The sequence below is a fragment of the Botryllus schlosseri genome, chromosome 9, assembly GCF_051294905.1.
Source record: "Botryllus schlosseri isolate E-star chromosome 9, Bs_hap1, whole genome shotgun sequence".
NCBI lineage: Eukaryota > Metazoa > Chordata > Ascidiacea > Stolidobranchia > Styelidae > Botryllus > Botryllus schlosseri.
The window spans coordinates 788,652-815,174 of record NC_137244.1 but is presented as its reverse complement, the minus strand read 5'-3'; the positions used below and the strand labels follow the sequence as shown (position 1 = coordinate 815,174).

The window sequence follows — 26,523 nt, the reverse complement described above, 5'->3', positions numbered from 1 at the left end:
TTCGTAGGACTACTCAAACTCGGACTGACTTCATCTCACTTTCAATTGGGCAATTTCATCCCGTCAAATAAGACCTATATACTTGGAAAGACATGAACACCCCGATTGATGATGCGTACCGCGGCGTCATCAAAAGCTAGGAAATTGACCAAATTGAGTTTGAGACCCCTGATGTAGATGCAAAGTTCATTTTCCGCACCAGTTGTCCATAGAAATGTATTAGATGTGTAGTTAAACGTTTTATTATGGTAGATTTTTGATTTTATGATTCGAAGAACATGGAGTTGCAAAGTCTTCCAGATTAGGGTAAGTATTCCGAGTGTAAATAAAGTTCAACCCCCGATCTAACGTCGCGGCATGCTATAGTTGAGTGAGTGCAGATGAGATTTAACAATAAGATTTCTTGTTTTTTTTTAGAAAACATATGCGTTCGAATTGTCGCCATTCGCTATTTGCCTGTTTGATTACATATAATAAATTTACCCCTAAAAGTGGAAATTTACTCCCAAGGGTAAATTTACCCTGAGTTAGGAAACTCTGTTCTAACGTTCCAAACTCATTATTTCAGTATTGATGATCAATCACATATTAAAACCGAAGTGAGCCTTGGACATCATAGCATCAGCTATTTTTCCGCAAAAGTCGATCATGTAGCAGAGTTCGACTATCCAATAACGCCCACCGCCCATGCACTGAAACTCGCTATTAGAGACTTCAAGGGGTCGGTAAACTACGAAAAATATGGAAATCATCAGGTCCTCATTCTGGTTACCGACGGAAAGTAAGATTTTTTCCTAAAACAGCTCGAAACGAGTCAAACGTGTTGTACACTAATCAGTAATGTACAGCGGAAAACGGATTATAGAATATTTATCGCTCTGCAATGGCGGATAACATGGTTCGTTTATTTCCTGATTGTTTGGTAAAGCCATTACCTAGGAGACAATCGACACGGTTATTATCGAAAATATTTGTGCGTAGGAATGCTATACGCACTGTAGGCAGTTTTATAGATAATTATTATCCATAGTTTGTTACGCTTTGTTAAATGATGAGATTAAAACAAACTTTATGCGCTGCGATCAACCGGTTTCCTTAATCATGGATTGTTAAATCCTGATGAACACGATAATCCACTTTATCGATAATCCAACTTTATGATCTCCACCCTTAGTGGCAAGTAGCGTGTCATTTCAGTACTGTAAAATGCCATCTCTCACTACTCGATTGAGATTCGAGCACTCGAATCATTGTGCCCAGCCCTGATCGTGACTTATTCGTGAGATTACCAATAAACAGAGATGGCAACCTTCAGGTCAAGCGATCACGATATTCTGCCCGAAACTGCCAACGATGTGCGCACATTGGGAATCATCCCTTACTGTGTTGGGATAGAGACCACCGACGATACTGAGCTGCGCGTAAGAAAAAATAGCCCTTGTGACATCATAGTGTCCCACAATGGTATAGACAGAAGCAAATCTCACGGCTCACTGCGACTGGTCTACGTCGCTTTCCATTTGGCCGAAGGCAATTTTTCGGTGAGCGCGAAAATTGGTATCAATCGAAAGCTACCGCGGTACTGAAAATATAAATGGTATTCTGCAAGTGGAACCTCCCACAATCAGCCTCGAATGTTGCATTGTAACGGAGTTTAATATTGTGACGCAACCATATGTCATCTGGGAGCAGGTGTGGAGCAGCGCAAACCACAAGCGTATTGGCCCTTGTTGCGATTGAGCATTCACACTCTCACTATCGTGCGCACTTGCTCCTGAGCAGCGCCGTAGTATTCCAGACGGCAATGTTGCGTCACAATAGCAAAATTTGTTACAATGCAACATTCGAGGCTGATTTTGGGGGTTCCAGTACCACGCGTAGAATAAGATTTGTATTTTTGCAATCAGTACCGCGATATCTTTAGATTGATAACAATTTTATCAATTTTTGCGCTCAGCAAGCTGGTCAAAGATCACCGAAAGAGTGCCTCTGTTCAAATGGAAAGGGACGTAGACCATTCGCAGTGAGTCGTGAGATTTTATTGTGTCCACACTATTGTAAGACACTATGGTGACATATACGACGTATAGGGTACGTTGCACTTGTGATGAAGTTGTATAGGGGCTCCGAGTTACCGGTAGAACTGTCTTCTCTTTAACTCGCTTCATTATTGTTATATTGTTACTGATTATACTAGGATTGCCATACGTCCGGAATTTCCCGGACATGTCCGGAATTTCACTGTTAAAACTGCGTCCGGGAGAAATTTCTAAATTATGACGAAATCTCCGGAATTGTGAAGGCTTGAAGTAAGCGCATACTTTTTTCGTTAATCAACATAAACAATATTATTTTTGGGCAGATTTATGCTACATGAAAAATTTCTTCGCGCTCCGCGCGAATTAGTATCACATATATTGGTATTAATATGGGGACTACCACCCTCCCAAAAACTGCGATCAAAAACAAATAACAATATCATTCGTTTACATGAATCTCATTGTCTCTTAAGTCTCATTGTAATCGCAATTTCAAGATAACGGTATGTTCACAGAGTCGGTTTAGGCCGCTTGGATGCTTTATTCCAAGACAGTGGTTCTAAACCGAATATTTTAAACGTAATCAGCTTATAAAATAGGCCGTGATTAAGTCCGGGCAAATGTACCGACCTTTAATTAGTAATCAGCTCATCATACTTTGAGCTGGGCTTCGGAACATTTTTAAGTTGAAAATGGAGTCGCGACCATGGAAGGGGGGAAACCACCGGATGTGCGGTGTTTATATAGCTCAGTGGTGCACTGCGCACCGGCATCAGGCTGATAAATAATCTCATATCGGTGTTACATGAACATGACTTAACGATGTACAACTGCGCTCCCTGCATTTTCGAAGTCATCATCCTCCAACGGCTCTACCGCTAACTCTGCATGATCATATGTGGGAGAACAGAGGATCAAAATTATATAGTAATGTATATTGAAGAACCAATATTATTTACACAATTCATTCAAATCAACGACCAGATGCATGTAGAAACCAGATGCATATAGTAGGCCTAAGCCCCCATAAGTTGCATATATTACCCTACGGCGAGCCCAAGACCACTGTTTATTTGGGCGGGAGGGGCAGAAAAGATGTGGCTACAACTTCCAAGTTCCAACACACAGCCATGAACCGGATCGTGACCACCTCTTGTCGATAGATAAAGCTTTGCAGGTGTGACGTCATAATAATCTACAATGTGCTCCCACCTCATGTTGAAATCCGCTAGTGGGCGCTGGAGAACGTCCTGAATTTGTGCCTCAAAAATATGGTAACCCTAGATTATACCACATCACTGCGTGACTATACTCGACTCGACTTGTGTTCGAGTCATTTCCTATGACTTGACCAAGTCATACGACTGAAGACATTCTATATTACTGGATGCAATTTATCAGGACCGATATTTGTAAAATAGGCCCAGAAATCCTGTTTTATCAGTTTGAATAAGCACGTTGAGTGATAGAATGAATACCGGCAGATATTATGAATCCGAGGAATTAGATATCACCCAAGAGTTTTACAGAAGTAAGTTGAACTTGACTTGAACTCGATAATGAACATCGAACTCTATGACTTGGACTAGGGTCTCAACACTGACTCGGACTAGACCCGTTGCTTCCTGACTTGAACTTGACCGGTAGCGATGTGAAAATGTTTCGACTTGACTCGAGTCTACTATGGAAGTATAATTGACTATTGACTGCGATTACATACTTATAGGAGGGCTCCCCGGAAGTCTCGTTCAGCCTCCCTCTCAATCGTAGGGCCACCACTGCTTCTAAACTCAAATGACCGTCATCCTTACACAATGAGGCATATAACAACATCCATATCATACGACCCTCGGAAAATTTTCAGCAATGTGCCGGTAAGCTGCCAGGGTGCCAATCACGAGGACAAGACGCCAAGAAATAGCATCATTTTCGTCGGCTAACAGCTATTTCATATCCATATGGATGATTTATATTGATATGGATACTTTCACCGTCCTCGTTGTGCGCCAAGAGACGAAATTGGGTCCATGTTTAGTCCATTCCCATAGTAAAGCATATATAGCCGTGGTCGGGAACCTATGGCTCGCGAGCCATATATGGCTCTTTTGGGTATAAGATATGGCTCTTTGACATATTTTTGATTTTTGTATTTTATTTTATCGATATTGCAGCAACTTGTTAGTAAATGTTCATAACGGCCAGAATAATTATTCCCGTGGCAGCATAAATATGTATTTGAGAGGTCAAGACCGTGGCGTATCCAGGGTTAAAGGCATGGACCCCTCAACAAAATCCTCGAATTTAAGTTGCTGTAACGCCAGCGACCAATATCTCTCGCCAATTCGAAGTACCCGACATCGCGCGCCGCGTAATCTTGGATTGCATCATACGTTAATTTATGAAAGAGAATAACAGACATGCAGATGCCAGTAGTGTAGTTGATCGCTCGTGACCACACCCCCTTTTGCATAGGGCTCTTATGGGCGGGGTGGTGAGGTGCCTGAAAACCGGGGGTGGTGAGGTGACCCTTATCTCTTATGGCGGGGGTGGTGAGGTGCCATTGTGTCTTATGGCGGGGGTGGTGAGGTGACCCTTATCTCTTATGGGCGGGGTGGTGAGGTGCCTGAAAACCGGGGGTGGTGAGGTGACCCTTATCTCTTATGGCGGGGGTGGTGAGGTGCCATTGTGTCTTATGGCGGGGGTGGTGATTCGCCTTTTCGGGTATAGGCCGCGGTCGTGATTCGCCGTGAAAACTCGGGGTCGTGACTCGCCTTTTTTGCTATAGGCGGTGGCGGTGATTCGCCTGTTATGTATTCTTACGGGTTCTGTGGTGATTTACCATGTGTTCTTATGGGTGCGGTCGTGATTCGTACTTTCAGGCGTCTCTCGCGCGGTGTTGAATATGCACGAGTCACCAACAATAACCGCGCGGACGGAAACGTGGTTTGTTGTGAGGATTAAGCAGTGCGTGCGACCTATATTTCGAATGACCTGTGCGCTGAATTATTTCTCGTCCAACCGCGTGCTACTATCGATTATTACACTATTCCTGAATCGTAATGAAAACTCGTGGTCGTGATTCGTACTTTCCCGTGATTCGTAATGGATTCTTATGGAAGCGGTCGTGATTCGTACTTTCGGGTATAGGCATCTCTCGCATGTCGTATTGGAAACTCGTGTTGGCATGCGGCTCTTATTTCTTACGGCGGGGGTCGCATGCGGCTATTGCGTCTTATGGGTGCGGTCGTGATTCGTACTTTCGGTATAGACTGCGGGCGGTATGTCGTACTTTCAGCAAAAAAGGTGTGAAATAGTTTGCTAAGTCTAGGAATCACTTGCAAGGTAATATTTCGGTATTTAGTTTACCACAGAGCCGGCGTAGACGGTGATTCGCATATATCAACAATAACAACGGTCACAAATTACCACTTCAAATAGCTGTGAAATAGTTTGCAAAACCCCGCGATCGCTGACAAGATAATGTATCGGACATAACCATCTTTCACGACTTGGTGTCATAACCATACCGATCGCTCATGCGGTGAAATTTTAGTAATCAGTTTGTCACAGAACTTGATTTCGCTGGTAAGATTTAACAAGTAACGAATAACAGACCTCCAGTGTCGGTAACTTGAATAGCGACAAATTGTCACTTATTTCCGCTCTAACCCTAATCCTCTGTGAAGTGAACGCTTATTCAAAAGGGCGTGATATAATTTTAAAATCCGACGACCACTCACCGGATAATGCTTCACACATAGCAATCCCTCATGCCCGCTCACAAGGTAATATTTCGGTAATAAGTTTGTCACAGAGCCGTCGCAGACGGTGATTCGAAAACCAACAATTTGTCACTCGCCCGCGATCGCTATATGTTTCACGCCTCCAGAATAGTGGCTGACTTTAGTTGCGTGATAAGATCCATGAAAATATTCAATCAATGTGTTAGTTTGTCAACTTGAAATGTAACTCACTACACAAATCAAGTTGAATCGTATTTGAATGTATTGATTCGACCCAACTCAAATCCTTTGACAAATCCTATTAACGCGATCTGTTGAATCGAACGTAACCTCAATATTACTGACGCCAACATTCACCCGCATCGGATCATTCACACATTCCACGCCGCTGTTTTAACACTTATAGAATCAATACCAACTATCTCTAACCCGATAATATTCAATCATTTTGGTAATTTGCCAACTTTAAATCCATTCGCGGGATGTACTAAAGGTAAATCCAAATAATCCAGAATGAAATATTTGGACTTTGACATTGCGTGAATTGAAATAGGTTTGACAAACATGACTACCAACTTTCACCCAGTCACATTTCAAGATTATACTTTGAAACAATCCTTGAAACTGACAACTCTATTCACGACTCCGTTCCCGTTTGTAAAATAGAGTTTCAGAAATAATATCACTATGACAACTCAACATTTTAACATCTCGCCATGCACAAACGAGTAAAATACAAAAACCTTGGTAAGTCAATCCGTTTGTAGTAACCCACCAAACCAAAACAAAAAGTGTCCGTATGAAAAGTAGACAAGACTACGCGAGTAATCACTACAACCCACAAACATACCAACTCAGTTGTATCCATATCCCATATTTTTTATTCAACTGTAAGATGAAGTAATTACTACTTGGCGCGCGGTTGGAGATTAACACATTACATTTGAGTATACGAGATTTGAATGTCTGACCAACGTAGTTGAGAATTCTTACAATCGAACGATGGTGTTATATTCAAAGTTATCACGATGTAAACATATGAATTGACACATTGATTTCGACATATGAGATTTTGCAATAGTCGATCATGACTTGATTATTAAATTATGACATTATTAGACCAGGGTTGTGTTGAAGGTTATTACGATACCAACAAACTTTTCAGAAACATTGTTATTAGCATATCGATTTGTAAAACTAGATTAACATGTCTGAAATGTTTTGGTTGGGAAGATTAAGCCGTGTTCGTAAAAACCACGCAGCGTATTGTGGATATCAGGAAATAATTTACAAATGTAATTGTCTCCAGTAACCAAGACTAAAGATGAAACAACAATTTTCTTTGTTGAACAATAACCGGTACAATACTTTATCGTCGTAATCTGCGGTGGGAATTGAAACACTTTCGCACATTTCCCGGTGTCAAGATATCACACTAGGTGAATTGACATATCGCCGCTTGATTAATGCTTAATCCATTCGCGCCATTTCACACACTTTGATCATTACAAAAAACAAATTGGAATATGTTTGCTAGATGCATTCAATTCGGTTAGAAATGTCTGGTACACAACAATCGTAATATCAATGAAGTACTTGCTACACTGTAATTCACTTAACGTGTTTTGCATTGTTGTTCATTTGTAGTATTGATTGTTTTGAACCCCCAAATAATAATTCCCCGACATGAAACCAAACCGTTGAAAGTCGTTACCATCACAACGAAACAATTTGTACGATGTTTGCTAAATGTATCCTATAGTTAGGTGTACTAGAATTATTTGTCTAACACATACACCGACAATGCAATCGAAAATTTTTCCGTTGTCATTGCTAGAGTAAATGTCATCACAATACTCTGTCACTAAAAGACGTTACTTGTATGTGATTGAATCCCTAACAATTATCTCACTAAACCGAACTCCAAAGAAATTTTACTCACTCGACGGATATGAAACAGCGTCGCTTAATCGGTCTATATCGTTTTTCTAAAGGTAAATCATATCCATCCAATAGAAAACAATTTTCACTAGCTTGGTAATGAAACCGAAGTCTTCAGTCGATATTTTGTTTGTGTCAAATACTTTGTAATAAACACATTTGAGTGGTTGAGCTTTACATCATCAAGCTGTCATCTGTAAATCGAGATTACATCCGACTTGTAACTCTATCGTTTAACTAACCGAGTTGTATGCACAGTTTGATATTTTGGTCATTTAGTGATTGCTGAACATACCAAACGATGCACACCCACCGCCGAAATACTGCGTTGATCTTAATTTCCATCATCGTGATAATCGAAGTACATTTCTTTCGAATTCGTAACAACCGACTACGACATGATAAATTTTTGACAAGTTTACTTAGAAGGTTTGTTGCATATCGCGAAAAATAATATACCACTCATATTGATACTGTTACTTCATTGATCGATATTTTCAAATGAGTAAAATTTATTACTTGAGTTTCTCCGCTTAATGTAAATGTAAACTCAGTCGTCTTTTAACATCACAAATACATTGATAAAAAGTAGGCAATCAAACACAACACTTTGTACGACACTAATTATTGTTCCACACATCTCATTTCATACTAAGTGTATACGAAAGATATTCACGACACATGAAAATATTCGCTCATGCTACGAACATACGCAATGATTGGTGGTGCTTTCAAACTGTTTCGATATCACAAGAACTTTATTGTCTGAATGGGTGTTCATGTATCTTAATAATCAAATAGTTCAACACAGAACTAGTACTAACAGAAACATCAGAGAGTTGTTTACACAAAAGTTTGTATGTGTACAGTATGCGAATACCATGTGTAAGTCCAGCACAATTACAGTATCCATCCGAGTTTAGTCAACACAAATTTATTACAACGGAGCCACGTAAACTTTCGTGAAAGAAAAGCATACTCACTTCCAGAGGGTTATGTCAACACCATAGCAGTAAATCAGCTACTCCAACAACAAAGTACATATGTTTCTAGCCACGATCCTTACATCTTTCACATAGATCAATCTAGTTTGCTAACGAAAAGTGCTGAGTCATCACATGATCGACCTCACAACAAAACAACTAGTAGATATTATCATTCAAAATATTCCTAACCCTTTACACACCAGTGACAAATCATACAACGAATATGTTTTGTGGGTCGAATTGTTGTTCAGTGTCAAGTCTACCTGTTGAAACGTACATTAAAACAGCGCAATTCAATTAAAACCACGAATCTATTTTCATTTCCTCACAAACTGTAACATACAGAAAAATAAATTTTATTCCGCCAAAACATACTTGTAACCAATCGCTTTCATTAAACACACAACACCATAAAAGTATTTACTTTCTACAACATAGACATTCCGATGTAGTCAAGAAGTATTTTTATTAATCAAAATCATCGACTTCTGTTTACGGCGTTAGTGTGTGCATGTCATACATGTGGGATCCGTATTAAAATGGACACGACACGACTGAATGTAAGGAGATAGAAGTCTATCGCATAGATTTACATGTGGTCTTCGCTACGGTTTCAAAAAACGAATCATCTCTTTTGCATTGATCGAGACCGAGCAAGTTAGTTAATGGCCATGATTGTGTTTGTCATATGCGAATGATAGGGTTACTGTCAAATCTACATACAACAACCTTCTGGCACTCATAATAGCAATTTCATTCTCTCCCTTCATAATTGTAGACTCACGACAAGTATATTGTACAACTCGACAGCTACGTTTAACAACACCAACGACACTAAACATACGATACCTACCCAAGTAAAATTACCATTTTCACCTGGAGTTCAGTCGTTACCTGAGTAAAAATACCATTATTCTTTGGAGATTTATCGTTTAATCAGAGTAACAAAACATTTTCACTTGGGGGTCTATCGTTTCCAAGAGTAACAAGCCCCCTTTCCTTTGGAAATCTATTTTTTCCCTGGGTAACAAACCTTTTTCACTTGGAAATATATTTTTTCTCTGGATAACAAACCTTTATCACTTGGAAATATATTTTTTCCCTGGGTAACAAACCTTTTTCACTTGGGAATATATTTTTTCTCTGGATAACAAACCTTTTTCACTTGGAAATATATTTTTTCTCTGGGTAACAAACTTTTTTCACTTGGAAATATATTTTTTACCTGAGTACCAAACCTTTTTCACTTGGAAATATATTTTTATCCTACAGCAACAAACCATTTTCACATGGAAAACTACTTTTACCTAGAGTAACTAATCATTTTCTGTTGGAAATATATTTTCTCCCTGGGTAACAAACCCGTTTCGTTTGGAAAACTATCATTTACCTGAGTACCAATACCGTTTGCACTTGGAAATCTATCTTTTCTCTGGGTAACAATACCATTTTCGTTTTGAAAACTGACAACCACACCCGACAATTTGATATTTTTGTATATTGTTACAACGGGCAGTGACAAAATATACACCAACAACGACTCCGATACATTTGTGCAATCGCATATTTACTTGTGTTGGTGCATCCCATCAAAATCATCGGTTACCCACATGCAATGTGCTCTTGTATATCGAAATGTATGTTTGGGAAATTGGACAATAGGTTTCGATAGGTCTGTGATGTCCGGGTTCGTGCTTTGGATTTTCCAGAGTCAAAATGTCAGAGTAAAACACCTCCTCGACGATGGTTGGTATGTGGATAACGGTGTTCGGAAAACGGTTGGATTTATGTCACCCATCGCGATAACAATTCCAGGTCGAGTTTTCCCCGCATGTTTACTATATTGTGTCTTTATTGATCGATGTATGTCTCAACATTCAGTTTGAAATCGGAAACTCTGATAAAGTATGTAACCGGATCCGGATATCAACTCTGAATCGATAAACCAATGAACAATATTCAAAGTAAACATGTTACACCCTGTGTTTCCACGAAAAAATACCATCCAGACATACGTCGCGCTTGTTTGCCCATAACAGTATACGCGTAAATGGAGGTGTGTGACATTGCATGCAATGTGTTGGTATACAAACATCGATCCACAGACATTATCATAGCCGGTAGTTTTGATGTAGATCGAATGTCATCACACCCGATAACAATACCAATAAGCCACATTGCAATGACTCTGAGTCCGCGCTATGACATCGATATTTCGACACCGTTCACTGATTTATTCGATGGTGTTATCGTGTTGTAACATTACAAGATAGTCATGACCCTATCTGCAGACGGACCACCCAGACCAATTAGATACATCGGTCAATATCCATCGTGTTGTCGACACCCTGCGGAGTTCTCTGCTGAGACTACAGCGTTTAACCAAGGTGAACTATCGAAGTACGGGTGCTCGAAATGATTGCGACCAGTCTTTCAGTCACGATGCATGGATATCGCTACTCCCACATAACGACTCCAAATAAATATCGTGAACAGTGATTCTGCAAATCTCGGACTGATACTGTGATCCAATAAGGTGTGTTTCTGTGGAATGAAGACTGCAATCGTACACCACAATAGAACACTACCTCGTGATTTCACACGCAAGCATATTACACACTTTCGTAAGGGTCCAGTTCGTCCGGCGACATTTCGAAACGGTCATCGCCGCAGGAGATCGAGGTTGGTCTCGTCATATCGGAGCATTTTGAAACTGTCATCACCACAAGGTTATTGACGTTGGTTTCAGTTGGTCATGTCAATCCGTTTCACAATCCACCGTTTTTCAACTCCCCGCACCATAGTGTTACGACACAGACAAGAAGCGTCGGTGGAAATAATAAAACACGGAAGGGACACTTTGGTGTTATTTGACATGGACTTTACACCTGACGAACCTTACATTCGAGCGATGCATTGGAATGCCGCTTGTATTATTGACGTAGAAGGAACAGAAATGTATCGATTTATTGGTTTCGTACATATCCAACGAAAATCTGGGTATATGATTGTGCATGGCTCGCATATTCGACTGTGAACGCTCTATTGATATATGCTGTACAGTTCACTTTCGCCGTCGTGCGAATAACCCATGAACGGTGTCGAAATATCGATGTCATAGCGCGGACTCAGAGTCATTGCAATGTGGCTTATTGGTATTGTTATCGGGTGTGATGACATTGGATCTACATCAAAACTACCGGCTATGATAATGTCTGTGGATCGATGTTTGTATACCAACACATTGCATGCAATGTCACACACCTCCATTTACGCGTATACTGTTATGGGCAAACAAGCGCGACGTATGTCTGGATGGTATTTTTTCGTGGAAACACAGGGTGTAACATGTTTACTTTGAATATTGTTCATTGGTTTATCGATTCAGAGTTGATATCCGGATCCGGTTACATACTTTATCAGAGTTTCCGATTTCAAACTGAATGTTGAGACATACATCGATCAATAAAGACACAATATAGTAAACATGCGGGGAAAACTCGACCTGGAATTGTTATCGCGATGGGTGACATAAATCCAACCGTTTTCCGAACACCGTTATCCACATACCAACCATCGTCGAGGAGGTGTTTTACTCTGACATTTTGACTCTGGAAAATCCAAAGCACGAACCCGGACATCACAGACCTATCGAAACCTATTGTCCAATTTCCCAAACATACATTTCGATATACAAGAGCACATTGCATGTGGGTAACCGATGATTTTGATGGGATGCACCAACACAAGTAAATATGCGATTGCACAAATGTATCGGAGTCGTTGTTGGTGTATATTTTGTCACTGCCCGTTGTAACAATATACAAAAATATCAAATTGTCGGGTGTGGTTGTCAGTTTTCAAAACGAAAATGGTATTGTTACCCAGAGAAAAGATAGATTTCCAAGTGCAAACGGTATTGGTACTCAGGTAAATGATAGTTTTCCAAACGAAACGGGTTTGTTACCCAGGGAGAAAATATATTTCCAACAGAAAATGATTAGTTACTCTAGGTAAAAGTAGTTTTCCATGTGAAAATGGTTTGTTGCTGTAGGATAAAAATATATTTCCAAGTGAAAAAGGTTTGGTACTCAGGTAAAAAATATATTTCCAAGTGAAAAAAGTTTGTTACCCAGAGAAAAAATATATTTCCAAGTGAAAAAGGTTTGTTATCCAGAGAAAAAATATATTCCCAAGTGAAAAAGGTTTGTTACCCAGGGAAAAAATATATTTCCAAGTGATAAAGGTTTGTTATCCAGAGAAAAAATATATTTCCAAGTGAAAAAGGTTTGTTACCCAGGGAAAAAATAGATTTCCAAAGGAAAGGGGGCTTGTTACTCTTGGAAACGATAGACCCCCAAGTGAAAATGTTTTGTTACTCTGATTAAACGATAAATCTCCAAAGAATAATGGTATTTTTACTCAGGTAACGACTGAACTCCAGGTGAAAATGGTAATTTTACTTGGGTAGGTATCGTATGTTTAGTGTCGTTGGTGTTGTTAAACGTAGCTGTCGAGTTGTACAATATACTTGTCGTGAGTCTACAATTATGAAGGGAGAGAATGAAATTGCTATTATGAGTGCCAGAAGGTTGTTGTATGTAGATTTGACAGTAACCCTATCATTCGCATATGACAAACACAATCATGGCCATTAACTAACTTGCTCGGTCTCGATCAATGCAAAAGAGATGATTCGTTTTTTGAAACCGTAGCGAAGACCACATGTAAATCTATGCGATAGACTTCTATCTCCTTACATTCAGTCGTGTCGTGTCCATTTTAATACGGATCCCACATGTATGACATGCACACACTAACGCCGTAAACAGAAGTCGATGATTTTGATTAATAAAAATACTTCTTGACTACATCGGAATGTCTATGTTGTAGAAAGTAAATACTTTTATGGTGTTGTGTGTTTAATGAAAGCGATTGGTTACAAGTATGTTTTGGCGGAATAAAATTTATTTTTCTGTATGTTACAGTTTGTGAGGAAATGAAAATAGATTCGTGGTTTTAATTGAATTGCGCTGTTTTAATGTACGTTTCAACAGGTAGACTTGACACTGAACAACAATTCGACCCACAAAACATATTCGTTGTATGATTTGTCACTGGTGTGTAAAGGGTTAGGAATATTTTGAATGATAATATCTACTAGTTGTTTTGTTGTGAGGTCGATCATGTGATGACTCAGCACTTTTCGTTAGCAAACTAGATTGATCTATGTGAAAGATGTAAGGATCGTGGCTAGAAACATATGTACTTTGTTGTTGGAGTAGCTGATTTACTGCTATGGTGTTGACATAACCCTCTGGAAGTGAGTATGCTTTTCTTTCACGAAAGTTTACGTGGCTCCGTTGTAATAAATTTGTGTTGACTAAACTCGGATGGATACTGTAATTGTGCTGGACTTACACATGGTATTCGCATACTGTACACATACAAACTTTTGTGTAAACAACTCTCTGATGTTTCTGTTAGTACTAGTTCTGTGTTGAACTATTTGATTATTAAGATACATGAACACCCATTCAGACAATAAAGTTCTTGTGATATCGAAACAGTTTGAAAGCACCACCAATCATTGCGTATGTTCGTAGCATGAGCGAATATTTTCATGTGTCGTGAATATCTTTCGTATACACTTAGTATGAAATGAGATGTGTGGAACAATAATTAGTGTCGTACAAAGTGTTGTGTTTGATTGCCTACTTTTTATCAATGTATTTGTGATGTTAAAAGACGACTGAGTTTACATTTACATTAAGCGGAGAAACTCAAGTAATAAATTTTACTCATTTGAAAATATCGATCAATGAAGTAACAGTATCAATATGAGTGGTATATTATTTTTCGCGATATGCAACAAACCTTCTAAGTAAACTTGTCAAAAATTTATCATGTCGTAGTCGGTTGTTACGAATTCGAAAGAAATGTACTTCGATTATCACGATGATGGAAATTAAGATCAACGCAGTATTTCGGCGGTGGGTGTGCATCGTTTGGTATGTTCAGCAATCACTAAATGACCAAAATATCAAACTGTGCATACAACTCGGTTAGTTAAACGATAGAGTTACAAGTCGGATGTAATCTCGATTTACAGATGACAGCTTGATGATGTAAAGCTCAACCACTCAAATGTGTTTATTACAAAGTATTTGACACAAACAAAATATCGACTGAAGACTTCGGTTTCATTACCAAGCTAGTGAAAATTGTTTTCTATTGGATGGATATGATTTACCTTTAGAAAAACGATATAGACCGATTAAGCGACGCTGTTTCATATCCGTCGAGTGAGTAAAATTTCTTTGGAGTTCGGTTTAGTGAGATAATTGTTAGGGATTCAATCACATACAAGTAACGTCTTTTAGTGACAGAGTATTGTGATGACATTTACTCTAGCAATGACAACGGAAAAATTTTCGATTGCATTGTCGGTGTATGTGTTAGACAAATAATTCTAGTACACCTAACTATAGGATACATTTAGCAAACATCGTACAAATTGTTTCGTTGTGATGGTAACGACTTTCAACGGTTTGGTTTCATGTCGGGGAATTATTATTTGGGGGTTCAAAACAATCAATACTACAAATGAACAACAATGCAAAACACGTTAAGTGAATTACAGTGTAGCAAGTACTTCATTGATATTACGATTGTTGTGTACCAGACATTTCTAACCGAATTGAATGCATCTAGCAAACATATTCCAATTTGTTTTTTGTAATGATCAAAGTGTGTGAAATGGCGCGAATGGATTAAGCATTAATCAAGCGGCGATATGTCAATTCACCTAGTGTGATATCTTGACACCGGGAAATGTGCGAAAGTGTTTCAATTCCCACCGCAGATTACGACGATAAAGTATTGTACCGGTTATTGTTCAACAAAGAAAATTGTTGTTTCATCTTTAGTCTTGGTTACTGGAGACAATTACATTTGTAAATTATTTCCTGATATCCACAATACGCTGCGTGGTTTTTACGAACACGGCTTAATCTTCCCAACCAAAACATTTCAGACATGTTAATCTAGTTTTACAAATCGATATGCTAATAACAATGTTTCTGAAAAGTTTGTTGGTATCGTAATAACCTTCAACACAACCCTGGTCTAATAATGTCATAATTTAATAATCAAGTCATGATCGACTATTGCAAAATCTCATATGTCGAAATCAATGTGTCAATTCATATGTTTACATCGTGATAACTTTGAATATAACACCATCGTTCGATTGTAAGAATTCTCAACTACGTTGGTCAGACATTCAAATCTCGTATACTCAAATGTAATGTGTTAATCTCCAACCGCGCGCCAAGTAGTAATTACTTCATCTTACAGTTGAATAAAAAATATGGGATATGGATACAACTGAGTTGGTATGTTTGTGGGTTGTAGTGATTACTCGCGTAGTCTTGTCTACTTTTCATACGGACACTTTTTGTTTTGGTTTGGTGGGTTACTACAAACGGATTGACTTACCAAGGTTTTTGTATTTTACTCGTTTGTGCATGGCGAGATGTTAAAATGTTGAGTTGTCATAGTGATAGTATTTCTAAAACTCTATTTTACAAACGGGAACGGAGTCGTGAATAGAGTTGTCAGTTTCAAGGATTGTTTCAAAGTATAATCTTGAAATGTGACTGGGTGAAAGTTGGTAGTCATGTTTGTCAAACCTATTTCAATTCACGCAATGTCAAAGTCCAAATATTTCATTCTGGATTATTTGGATTTACCTTTAGTACATCCCGCGAATGGATTTAAAGTTGGCAAATTACCAAAATGATTGAATATTATCGGGTTAGAGATAGTTGGTATTGATTCTATAAGTGTTAAAACAGCGGCGTGGAATGTGTGAATGATCCGATGCGGGTGAATGTTGGCGTCAGTAATATTGAGGTTACGTTCGATTCAACAGATCGCGTTAATAGGATTTGTCAAAGGATTTGAGTTGGGTCGAATCAATACATTCAAATACGATTCAACTTGATTTGTGTAGTGAGTTACATTTCAAGTTGACAAACTAACACATTGATTGAATATTTTCATGGATCTTATCACGCAACTAAAGTCAGCCACTATTCTGGAGGCGTGAAACATATAGCGATCGCGGGCGAGTGACAAATTGTTGGTTTTCGAATCACCGTCTGCGACGGCTCTGTGACAAACTTATTACCGAAATATTACCTTGTGAGCGGGCATGAGGGATTGCTATGTGTGAAGCATTATCCGGTGAGTGGTCGTCGGATTTTAAAATTATATCACGCCCTTTTGAATAAGCGTTCACTTCACAGAGGATTAGGGTTAGAGCGGAAATAAGTGACAATTTGTCGCTATTCAAGTTACCGACACTGGAGGTCTGTTATTCGTTACTTGTTAAATCTTACCAGCGAAATCAAGTTCTGTGACAAACTGATTACTAAAATTTCACCGCGTGAGTGATCGATATGACTGTAACACCAAGTCGCTAAAGATGGTTATGTCCGAGACATTATCTTGTCAGCGAACGCAGGGTTTGCAAACTATTTCACGCCTATTTGGAGTGTTAATATGTGAACGTGGTTATTGTTGGTATTCGAATCGCAGTCTACACCGGCTCTGGGGTAATCTAATTACTCAAACATTACCATGAGAGTAATTCCTAGATTTTGCAAACTATTTTCACGCCTTTTTTGTTGAAAGTACGACATTCCGCCCGCAGTCTATACCCGAAAGTACGAATCATCGCCGCGTCCATAAGAATAACGATATATCATTGTCGTACTCGCCGTAATTTGGAATATACACATTACCTAAGGACCAATCACATGACTATTTACTTGATACATATTCAACACGAAGTACGACATGCCAACAACGAAGCCGCGTGCGAGCTATCCCTATGCTGAAAAGGGTTACCGTGCGACCACAAGACACAATAGCCGCTTGCCACCCCCACCATAAGACGCAATAGCCGTATGCCACCTCCGCGATAAGACATAAGAGCCGCTTGCGACCGATCCCTATGCTGAAAAGGGTTACCGTGCGACCACAAGACACAATAGCCGTTCGCGACCCCCGCCATAAGACATAAAAGCCGCTCGCCACCCCCGGTTTTCCAGCCGCTCGCCACCCCGCCCATAAGAAATAAGAGCCGCTCGCCACCCCCGCCATAAGACACAATAGCCGCTCGCCACCCCGCCATAAGGTATAAGGAGCCGCTCGCCACCCCCGGTTTTCCAGCCGCTCGCCACCCCGCCATAAGCGCCCCAGCCAGGTCACCAGCGATCATATATACTACTGATGCCCATATGGCAATCTAGTCTTCAAATACACATTGTCTTCCTGATCAACGCCGAGAAATGAACTGCCTTCGAAGTGACATTCCAATTACAAATTCAAATTACAAACAACGCTTATCTATCGACGTTCTTGATTGTTGAGTAGCTTTCTAGTAGCCTACTGCCGTTAAAATGTAGGCGAGTAGTGCGCAACATCTATGTTACCGCCGAATAGGCCTACTTTGAGAATTGAGAAGTCGATCAATACAAGATTTTCGGAATCAGTGCTAGTATATTAGATTATGATATCAGTAATTATACACTCTGAGCTATTTACGATGAATTTCGGTCACACAGAATGATTAGTAGTCTACGAGTTTTTACACAGAAAATAATGACGCTCGCGACGAATCCCATATAGTGAGTTGGAATTAGTACTACCATGACGTCACGAATTTTCAATTGTGACGTAACAATTGATTGATGTATGGCTCTTTGAGATTTAAAATGGAAATATATATGGTAGGGTTGTTCAAAAAAAACTTTTTTTTCCAAATCTCACTCGCCTAGTGACTAAATCGTCAGGTTGTCCAAGAAAACGATGCACACCAAATTTGACTCGATTCCAACCAGTAAAGGCCGTGCAATCTTGAATTGAAATTTTTAAATTATTATTAAAAATAAAAAAATAAAAATTCTCAAATTTTTCTGTCAACCTCATGAAATTGTTGAGCTGTCTTCAAAGACGATGCAAAACAAATTTGAGTCAATTCCGACTAGTAAAAGTGGAGTTATTCGAGTTTTTCGTTGATAATTCTCGGATTATCCTTGATCCGCGGATTATCAACGAAAAACTCACATTCACTGGAATGCGACCGTAGGCTACATAAGTAATCGAAATGCGGCCGTGAATAGCAAAAGGGTGGCCCACCTCTGGGCTAGTGCCTACTGCCTATAGTACGGGGCTCGAGCCCACAACATTCGTGTTGTTAGCACAACTCCATGAACAACTGACTGAGCTTACCGGCTGGATGCTCGAGAAGTTGTCGAAAATATTTAAATGACGACCGCTCTGTTAAAACATCCCTATCATCTTGAATGACAATAATCTGTAACGTTTTTGACAATCAGTATTGTAACATGAAGGTTGTTAAAATATCTTTTTTTTCCTGATTTTTACGGCAATTACCTAAAATTGTTAGGTTGACTAAAAAACTTTGCACACTAAGTGTGGCTCAATTCCCGCACGTAGAAGTGAAGCTATTAGAATTTTAAAATTTTAAATTTATACCTAAAAAGGATTTTTTTTATTTAATTTCACCTGCTTACCCGTGAAATTGTGAAGTTGCCAACAGAAACTATTCAAAACAAATTTGACTCAATTCCATCTCTTAGAAGTGCAGTTAATCGAGTTCTTTAATAATAATTCTTGGATTACTCACAGAATGCTATTTTTACAAATCCAAGATTTTCAACGACGATAACTTCGCTTCTACCAGTTGGAATTGGATCAAATTTGCTGTGGATTGTTTTATTGACTACTTGACAATTATATGAGGTGTGCTGCGGCAGCCAGTAAAATTTTAAAGGCAGATATTATTTGAAATTAAGTTCAAAATTTTCTAATTGTAATAGCTTCACTTCTACTAGTCGAAATTAATACAAATTTGGTGTGCAACGTTGTTATTTCCAAACTAACAATTTTAGCTAACAGTCGCGATACTTTAAAAAATAAAGGTTATTTATGAAAAACCCTATTATACATAGGCCTACATGAACAAATACATTGTCCTGGCGAAGTCTGGTGGTGTTTTGAATAGAGGTCGACCGATATTGATTTTTACAGGCCGATACCGATACCGATATATCGGCACACTCACAAGGCCGATAACCGACATCATAGGACGATATTAATATGAAAGGACCAGAGAACAATTTCACTAAAAACATCATCTATTAGGCAAGATGGCACTTGTTCATGCCACATAAAACTGAACAACATCGAGAAAACTAAAATTGAAAAGAATTATTGCTTAATTGTGCATATTCGTTGAAATTTGGGATAACCCAAAAAGCAAAACATGATGATAATTGCAGATCAGTCCGGAAAAGGTAGATTGTAATGCAGGAAGCATAGTTTCTCTGCATGCTCACCCAGTTAAACTCGTCCTGCAAGGGTAAATCTGTCATATATCGCCCTTTGCGTCGTCGATTTCTTGAGATTGAGAACACGGAGCATTGAATTTCCAATACTTTTGATACTTTTTCAAATATAAAATATCGACCGCGATATCGGCCTTCATAGGCCTTCATAGGCCGATATCGATAATCGGTAAAGCTCTAAATATCGGCCTCGATAATTGGTCGATCTCTAGTTTTGAAATGATGAAATATAATAAGCTGATAGGCTACTCATACTGACCGTGTCCACGGTGAATCATAATCATCCTTTTCCAATCGTTTCACGTTAATTTCGTAATTATTCTAGGAGATAGCGACCGGAGACCAGAACAGCACAGTGCGAGTCACCAGCTTATCAAGCTTCTACGAACTTCGGTCGCTGGCGCTGGATATCCATATATGCAAGAAATAGACTCGTCTATCATGAATATGTTGTTTGCGATTGCGCATGTTTTATTTGTTCTCTATTTGATGTTTTTAGAGGAATCAGTTTCCAATTCAACTGTCCTTTATTTCGATCTCGCTTTTCTAATCATTTTAATTGTCTGATTTTAATCCTGATTATTTGAATATTACTGTTCTACTTTCCGATTCGCTTGCCTTTATATTTTCCTCGTTGCCGTAGCATCCCTCTCCTTTCCATCGAGCAACGGACGAGCAAGCACTATTGCGAATCTCGATCATGCGTCTTCGTGTTCCACCCAACCAAAGCTTTGTTCCATTAGGGGTGCTTGGTTGTGTTATATTGAATACAAGACTGATACGCAAGGTTTGCCGAGTCCAAGAGCAGATTCAGCGGAGCAGACAGGGTTCGACGCCTGCTAAATCCGCACTCATTTACATTGGAGTGCCGCGTCGAAACATATGTGGTGAATAAGGCGTACTGGACCTGCGACTCACAACACGGAGTATGAGCTATTCGTAAATTGCACTGTAAATTTGTGATGTAGGCTATCCCATGTCGGCCTGCATGAGAAATATATAGGCCCTACCTCGCAGGTGGGCAATGGGCGTGTCCTATCGTGATAATTTAATTATTGTTGGAATGATATCATTATCTAGTCAGACTATTTCCACATTTTGCGCTATTACAATGCTGTACTGATGTGGTCAGATATCGTAGTGGTGTAATCCACAGCTACAACACCAATGTGTAGTCGGTTCGAGTCCGACCGAGATCGACTCCAGAATTCCTCAGTGTTGGGGGTTTATCTAGGCTCTAGGCTCTAGGCTCCCTCCTACATACAAATACATACATACATCTAGGCTCCTTTTCGCAATCTCATCCGCAGAATCGGTGTTTTACAAAAGCCGAGGAGTGGGCCATGCCACAAGTCGGCAGTTACGAAATCCAATCCCTAATCGGCTGGTGTAAATGACCATTGTTATAGTCGGCAAAGACCATGAATACAACAAGCAGCAACAACAATGCTGTACTGTTAGATTTGACATGTGTTTACTTGCGATTCAATATATCCTTCTACTAATTTAGGGTTGCCATACGTCAGGAATTTCATGGACATGTCCGGAATTTTATTCTTCAAACTGCGTGTGGGAGGAAATGCTGAAAAATGTCTAAATGTCCGGAATTTTGAAGGCTTGAAAAAAGCTGAAAATTTTTTGTAAAGAACTTAATCAATATATTATTTTGTGGAATATTTATGCTACTTGATTTTTTTTCGCGCCTCGCGCGATTATATGTTTCTTAAATTAATTTGGATATTAGAACCCCTGTATTCAAAAAAATACAATTAAAAATAAATGAAAAGAGCTATCATTTACTGTAATAATACTAATTGTAATCGCAATTTGAAGAAGATAAAATGTTCCTACTGTTGCTAAAGTCGTTTTGTCAAAGATTGTGGTTCTCAAGCTTGCGGTCTTTGTCTTTTTCTGGGGATCGCGAAGATGTTTATTAGCTTAATCAGTTTCAAGCAATAGGTAAGTTTGGGCAAAGGTTCTGACCATTTTTTTTTAATTAGCTTACCAAATGTTGAGGAGGGCTACGAAACATTTTCAAATTGGAAATGGAGTCGTGACCACAAGAGTTTTGAAATCTCCGTTCGTGCAACCTGCTAGTGGGAACCGGCATTTCGGCCCATTAATAGTCTTATCCGGGTGACATGAACTGCGGGCCAGACACTTTGATTCCGTTGCAGACCAAATGAGAATACCAACCCTAGCAATCACCAGAGCTCAAATTCGATATGGTCCAATCATAGTGTCCTATATATGGTGTCGACACAAGCAAATCTCACCGCTCAGTGAAATTGATTCACGTCACAATTTCAATTTGGCTACAGGCAACTTGACGGTCATTTTTGACCGGCTTGCCGCGCATTAAATTTGGTAAAACGGATATCAATCGAAAGCTGACTCTGCACTGATTACGAAAATATAAATTTTATTCCGCTCGTGGCCCTGGAAGTCCCACAATCAGCCTCGAATTTTTCATTGTTATGGAGATTCGCATTGGGACGCAACAATGCTGTCTGGCGAAACGAGAGAGTAGCTCAAGTGAAAAAGAGCCAGACAGCATTGTTGCGTCCTGAGCTACTCTCTCCAATAGTTAAAAACAATCCACTCCTGTACACAATCGATAGGAAAAGCATTATACGTGTGACGTCATAATAGGTTTATGCCTCATTTTAGAACCCGCTAGGGGCGCTAAAGAGTGTCCCGAATTTGGGAAACGAAAATAGGGTAACCCTACCAGAGATGTGCGGATTTGGAATTTCCATGTCCTAATCCAATACAAATCCAAAGCTACAAATCCAAATCCTAATCCAGAACTTTGGTATATTCAAGTCCATGTTCAATCCTAATCCGATTCCAGCTTGATATTCAGAATAATGAAAATTTATGCAGGGGAGGAATTGGAAATTTTTCTTACACAACCAACAATTCTCGTGATTTCAGACAACTTAACATAGGGCTACACCTCTCATATTCATTGGCACCGAGTTTACAATAGTGTAGTGTACCCGGAGGTGGTCAAAGTAGTCAAGAAAGCTACTCAAGTAGAAGTAGAAGTAGCGACGGGAAAATCTACACAAGTACGAGTAGAAGTACTTCTTTCATAAGCAGTCCAAAACTACTTGAAGTAGAAGACTTTAGCTGACTTTAAATCTACTCAAGTAAGTAAGTAGTTTTGAAACAGATCGTAATTCGTTCGCATGGACTGTCAAAAGCTGCAAATCGAGGTATGCAGAAGGTGTAAAGAGCTTGATTCATATTGATGCATCCCAGGAGGTGTCAATTTTTGACAGAATAAGTAGTCGTCCAGATCATGGGATGTAGATGATTAGTATTGATATGGAATACGATACTAATTCTTTGTTTACTCGAACACCCTGTTTTAGAAAATATCATGGCATGGCGCCCTCCCCCAAATTATAAAGGCCCCTAGTTCACTCGAGGAGCAATACGAAGAAGTTTTGACGGATACGGCTTTAACAGTTGGGCCGATTAGTATACGTTGATTAAAAATATGGCAGATGGTTTTAAACTTCAACATGTACGTTTTCCAGACAAAAGAACTGAAACTATGATCAGAACTCAACGTATAATACTCGTAATTGAAAGAAAAATACAAATACTACTTCTAAAAAGCAGAAAATATATTTCACGTCTTTTGTCCAGAAAGTTTCAACGGTGGTCTGCTAAAACAGGTCTAACGTTAAAAAAGATCAAATTCTACTTTACCAGATTAGGAGACGTCATGGGCTGCTAGATATGATAGGTTATTGCTAGATTGCGAAACAATAGTTTCAAACGTTATGAGAGGCCATACTTACTGTGATGAAATATTTGGTATAGGTGACAATGCGATGTGAACGGAACCACGCAACCCGGTGTCCAAATTATATTCAGCGATACGTTCGTTAAAATATATTTCTCAAACCATATCTACTGTGCGCGAAGCGCAATGAAATTTCTGGGTATTACATGACTTTTATGAAAATTTAATGTTTGTACTTCGTGCAAACAGCCCCGAAATTCCTTAGGCTAGCTTTCTTATTGGGGTATCAAACTACTTCTACTTGACAAACTTAAAATAGGGAAAAGTAAGTAAGTAGTTCACAAAATATTACGAAGTAGAAGTAACGAAAAAAATATCTACTTGAGTAAGTACCAGAAGTAGAGGAAAACTACTTGAGTACTTCGAAAAAGTAGAGGTACTTCGTTACTGACCACCTCTGAGTGTACCTAGGGTTACCATACATCCTCTTTTATGAGAATTTGTCCTCTGTTTTGCCTTTTTTGAAAGTGTCCTCGGAGGACGCCCTTTTGTCGTCTTTTTCGAGATTTTGTCCTCTTTTTGGAGAATTTTGGTCATATTTATAGCATAATTCGACTGAGACGCCGTGAATTAGCACCGAAGTGACGCTCCGGCGGGTATTTCACGAGCAGAGTGGAAAGTTGACCTTTTTTTATTTTTTGGTCAACCGACCACAAAGAGTGAAAAATTTACCGTTTTTTGAGAGTTCTACTCCGGTTTTGCAAGTCTGAAAATTATGAAAAAGTGTCCTCTTATTTTAAGGTTTCCAAAATATGGTAACCCTAAGTGTACCCTAACTACAGTATTAACTGATCTGAATGAAGTTTGTCACCATTCGCCAAACGTCATATCAATCTCCCAGAAAATCGGTAAATCCAATCCAAATCCTAATCCGTTCAAAAAAAATCTCTAATCCTAATCTATTCCAATCAATCAATCAATCAGGTTTATTAATATTTTCATCGTTTCAAAACATCACAAGACTGCGATACAATGAAAAGATAGGAAGGTGTTGAAATAAATTGGAATAGCCTTTAAGATCAGACACCCACCTTAGCCTAGGCGAAGTAGATAAGAGGCATGCACACTGAATGAAAAGTAATGCCGAGAATATATGACGCAAGCGACAAAATGAGGTGGCATGTGGCGGAGTGCGAGTTCGATGTTAGGTCGTGGTCCGGTAATCCTGAAGACTGGCGAGTATTCATTTAGAATAAGTTGCTTGACCGAGCGAGATAGTGTAATGGTTATGCGCCCGGCTTCTCGAGCGGTAGGTCGTGGGTTCGATCCCCGGCCGGGTCATACCAAAGACTCGAAAAATGGTATCCGCAGCTATCCTGCTAGGCGCTCAGCAATCACGGATAGCATGGAGGAGAAAAAAAACGGGGGCGCAGACTAGATGACCTCATGGGGCCGTATCGCAACTCCGTCGCCAAAGCATCTCGATGGTGCAGGCGAGAAAGAATATCATATATCTCTCTCTCTCTTGTATTTCGACGTGAATGCGGACATATTCGACGACTGTCTCATATCCGACTGGATGCTGTTCCACAATTGGGGTCCGGCATACTTGATAGAGCAATGCGTTTTCTTGTATTCAGTCCTGATCACATGGTAGTTGTTCTTCGTTGACGCGCGTGTGCTGTACTTGTGCGCGCTTTTGTCTCTAAAGCCGACAAAATTTCACAAATCCTGTTTTTTTCAAATCCTAATCCATGCTCAATTGCTCATCTCTGAACCCAACTAATTAAGATACTGATATTTCCCAGTGAGCCGAAACCGGAGCAAAATAACGATGATAGCATAGTGTCCAATATGGTGTGGACACAAGCAAATCTCATGGCTCACCGCAATTGGTATACGTCACACTTTCCGTTTAGCCAAAGGGAATTTTTGACCAACTTGCCGAGCGCGAAAATTGATAAAATTGGTATCAACTGAAAGCTACCGCGTTACTGGTTTCGAAAATATCAATCTCATTCTGCTCGTGGTCCTGGAACCCACAAAATCAGCCTCGAATGTTGCATTGTAGTGGAGCTCGGTACTGTCCACCCCCAGTCGTTTGGCAAGCTCCTATCTTATCACTATATCGCAACCATGTGGTGTTTTGACAGATACAAATTTCAATAACAACTGAAACGCAACCGTTTGAGCAGACATCTGGATAATTGTAGTTGTCGAAGTAGACTATTTAAAACATAATTACGGTCATCTAATCTGCGAAATGCTTCTTCGTCCCAATTTTAATCCACTTGCGAAATGTGTCTTATGTCTATGCTCAAATTTTAATTCTAATCTGATTTCTGCTTTTCCTGAAAATGCTACAGCAGAGCTGAAAAGTGCGAAACGAACCAAGCCCAATGTACAGACATTTACTATTTCGTGGTAATGGGAATCAACTTTGATTTGATATGAACTGAGCTTCATTGTTTCCACGAATTGAGTAATTCTAATTACAAGATAATTTGAAGAAAATTCTAGCTATATTCCTATTTCTATTGCAATTTGGAGAAAACTGTAGCTATAATTTAAACTGAATTTGGAAAAGCTGAACATTTTCTAGTTGGTCTACTC

General features: G+C 39.3%; 3 protein-coding genes across 4 annotated transcripts in view; 1 reads left to right on the top strand and 2 right to left on the bottom strand.

Moving 5' to 3' along the window:
- LOC145447018 (matrilin-1-like) overlaps positions 1-21,287 on the top strand; it is a 34,633-nt gene extending 13,346 nt beyond the window's left edge. The window contains exons 4-6 of one of the 2 annotated variants that reach the window (XM_080325448.1): positions 569-781; positions 1,316-1,421; positions 20,476-21,279. In XM_080325448.1, coding sequence (XP_080181574.1) covers positions 569-781; positions 1,316-1,421; positions 20,476-20,580 — 424 coding nt within the window. In that variant the 3' untranslated portion in view covers positions 20,581-21,279. Of the gene's footprint in view, positions 1-568; positions 782-1,315; positions 1,422-20,475 lie in introns of both variants that reach the window. The other variant, XM_080325449.1, reaches the window with a different exon arrangement.
- Positions 1-26,523, bottom strand: part of LOC145447014 (alkaline ceramidase 2-like) — a 454,308-nt gene that overhangs the window by 106,641 nt on the left and 321,144 nt on the right. The window lies entirely within an intron of this gene.
- The window catches only part of LOC145447026 (uncharacterized), a 185,021-nt gene that overhangs the window by 29,395 nt on the left and 129,103 nt on the right, over positions 1-26,523 (bottom strand). The gene's annotated exons all lie outside the window — the stretch shown is intronic.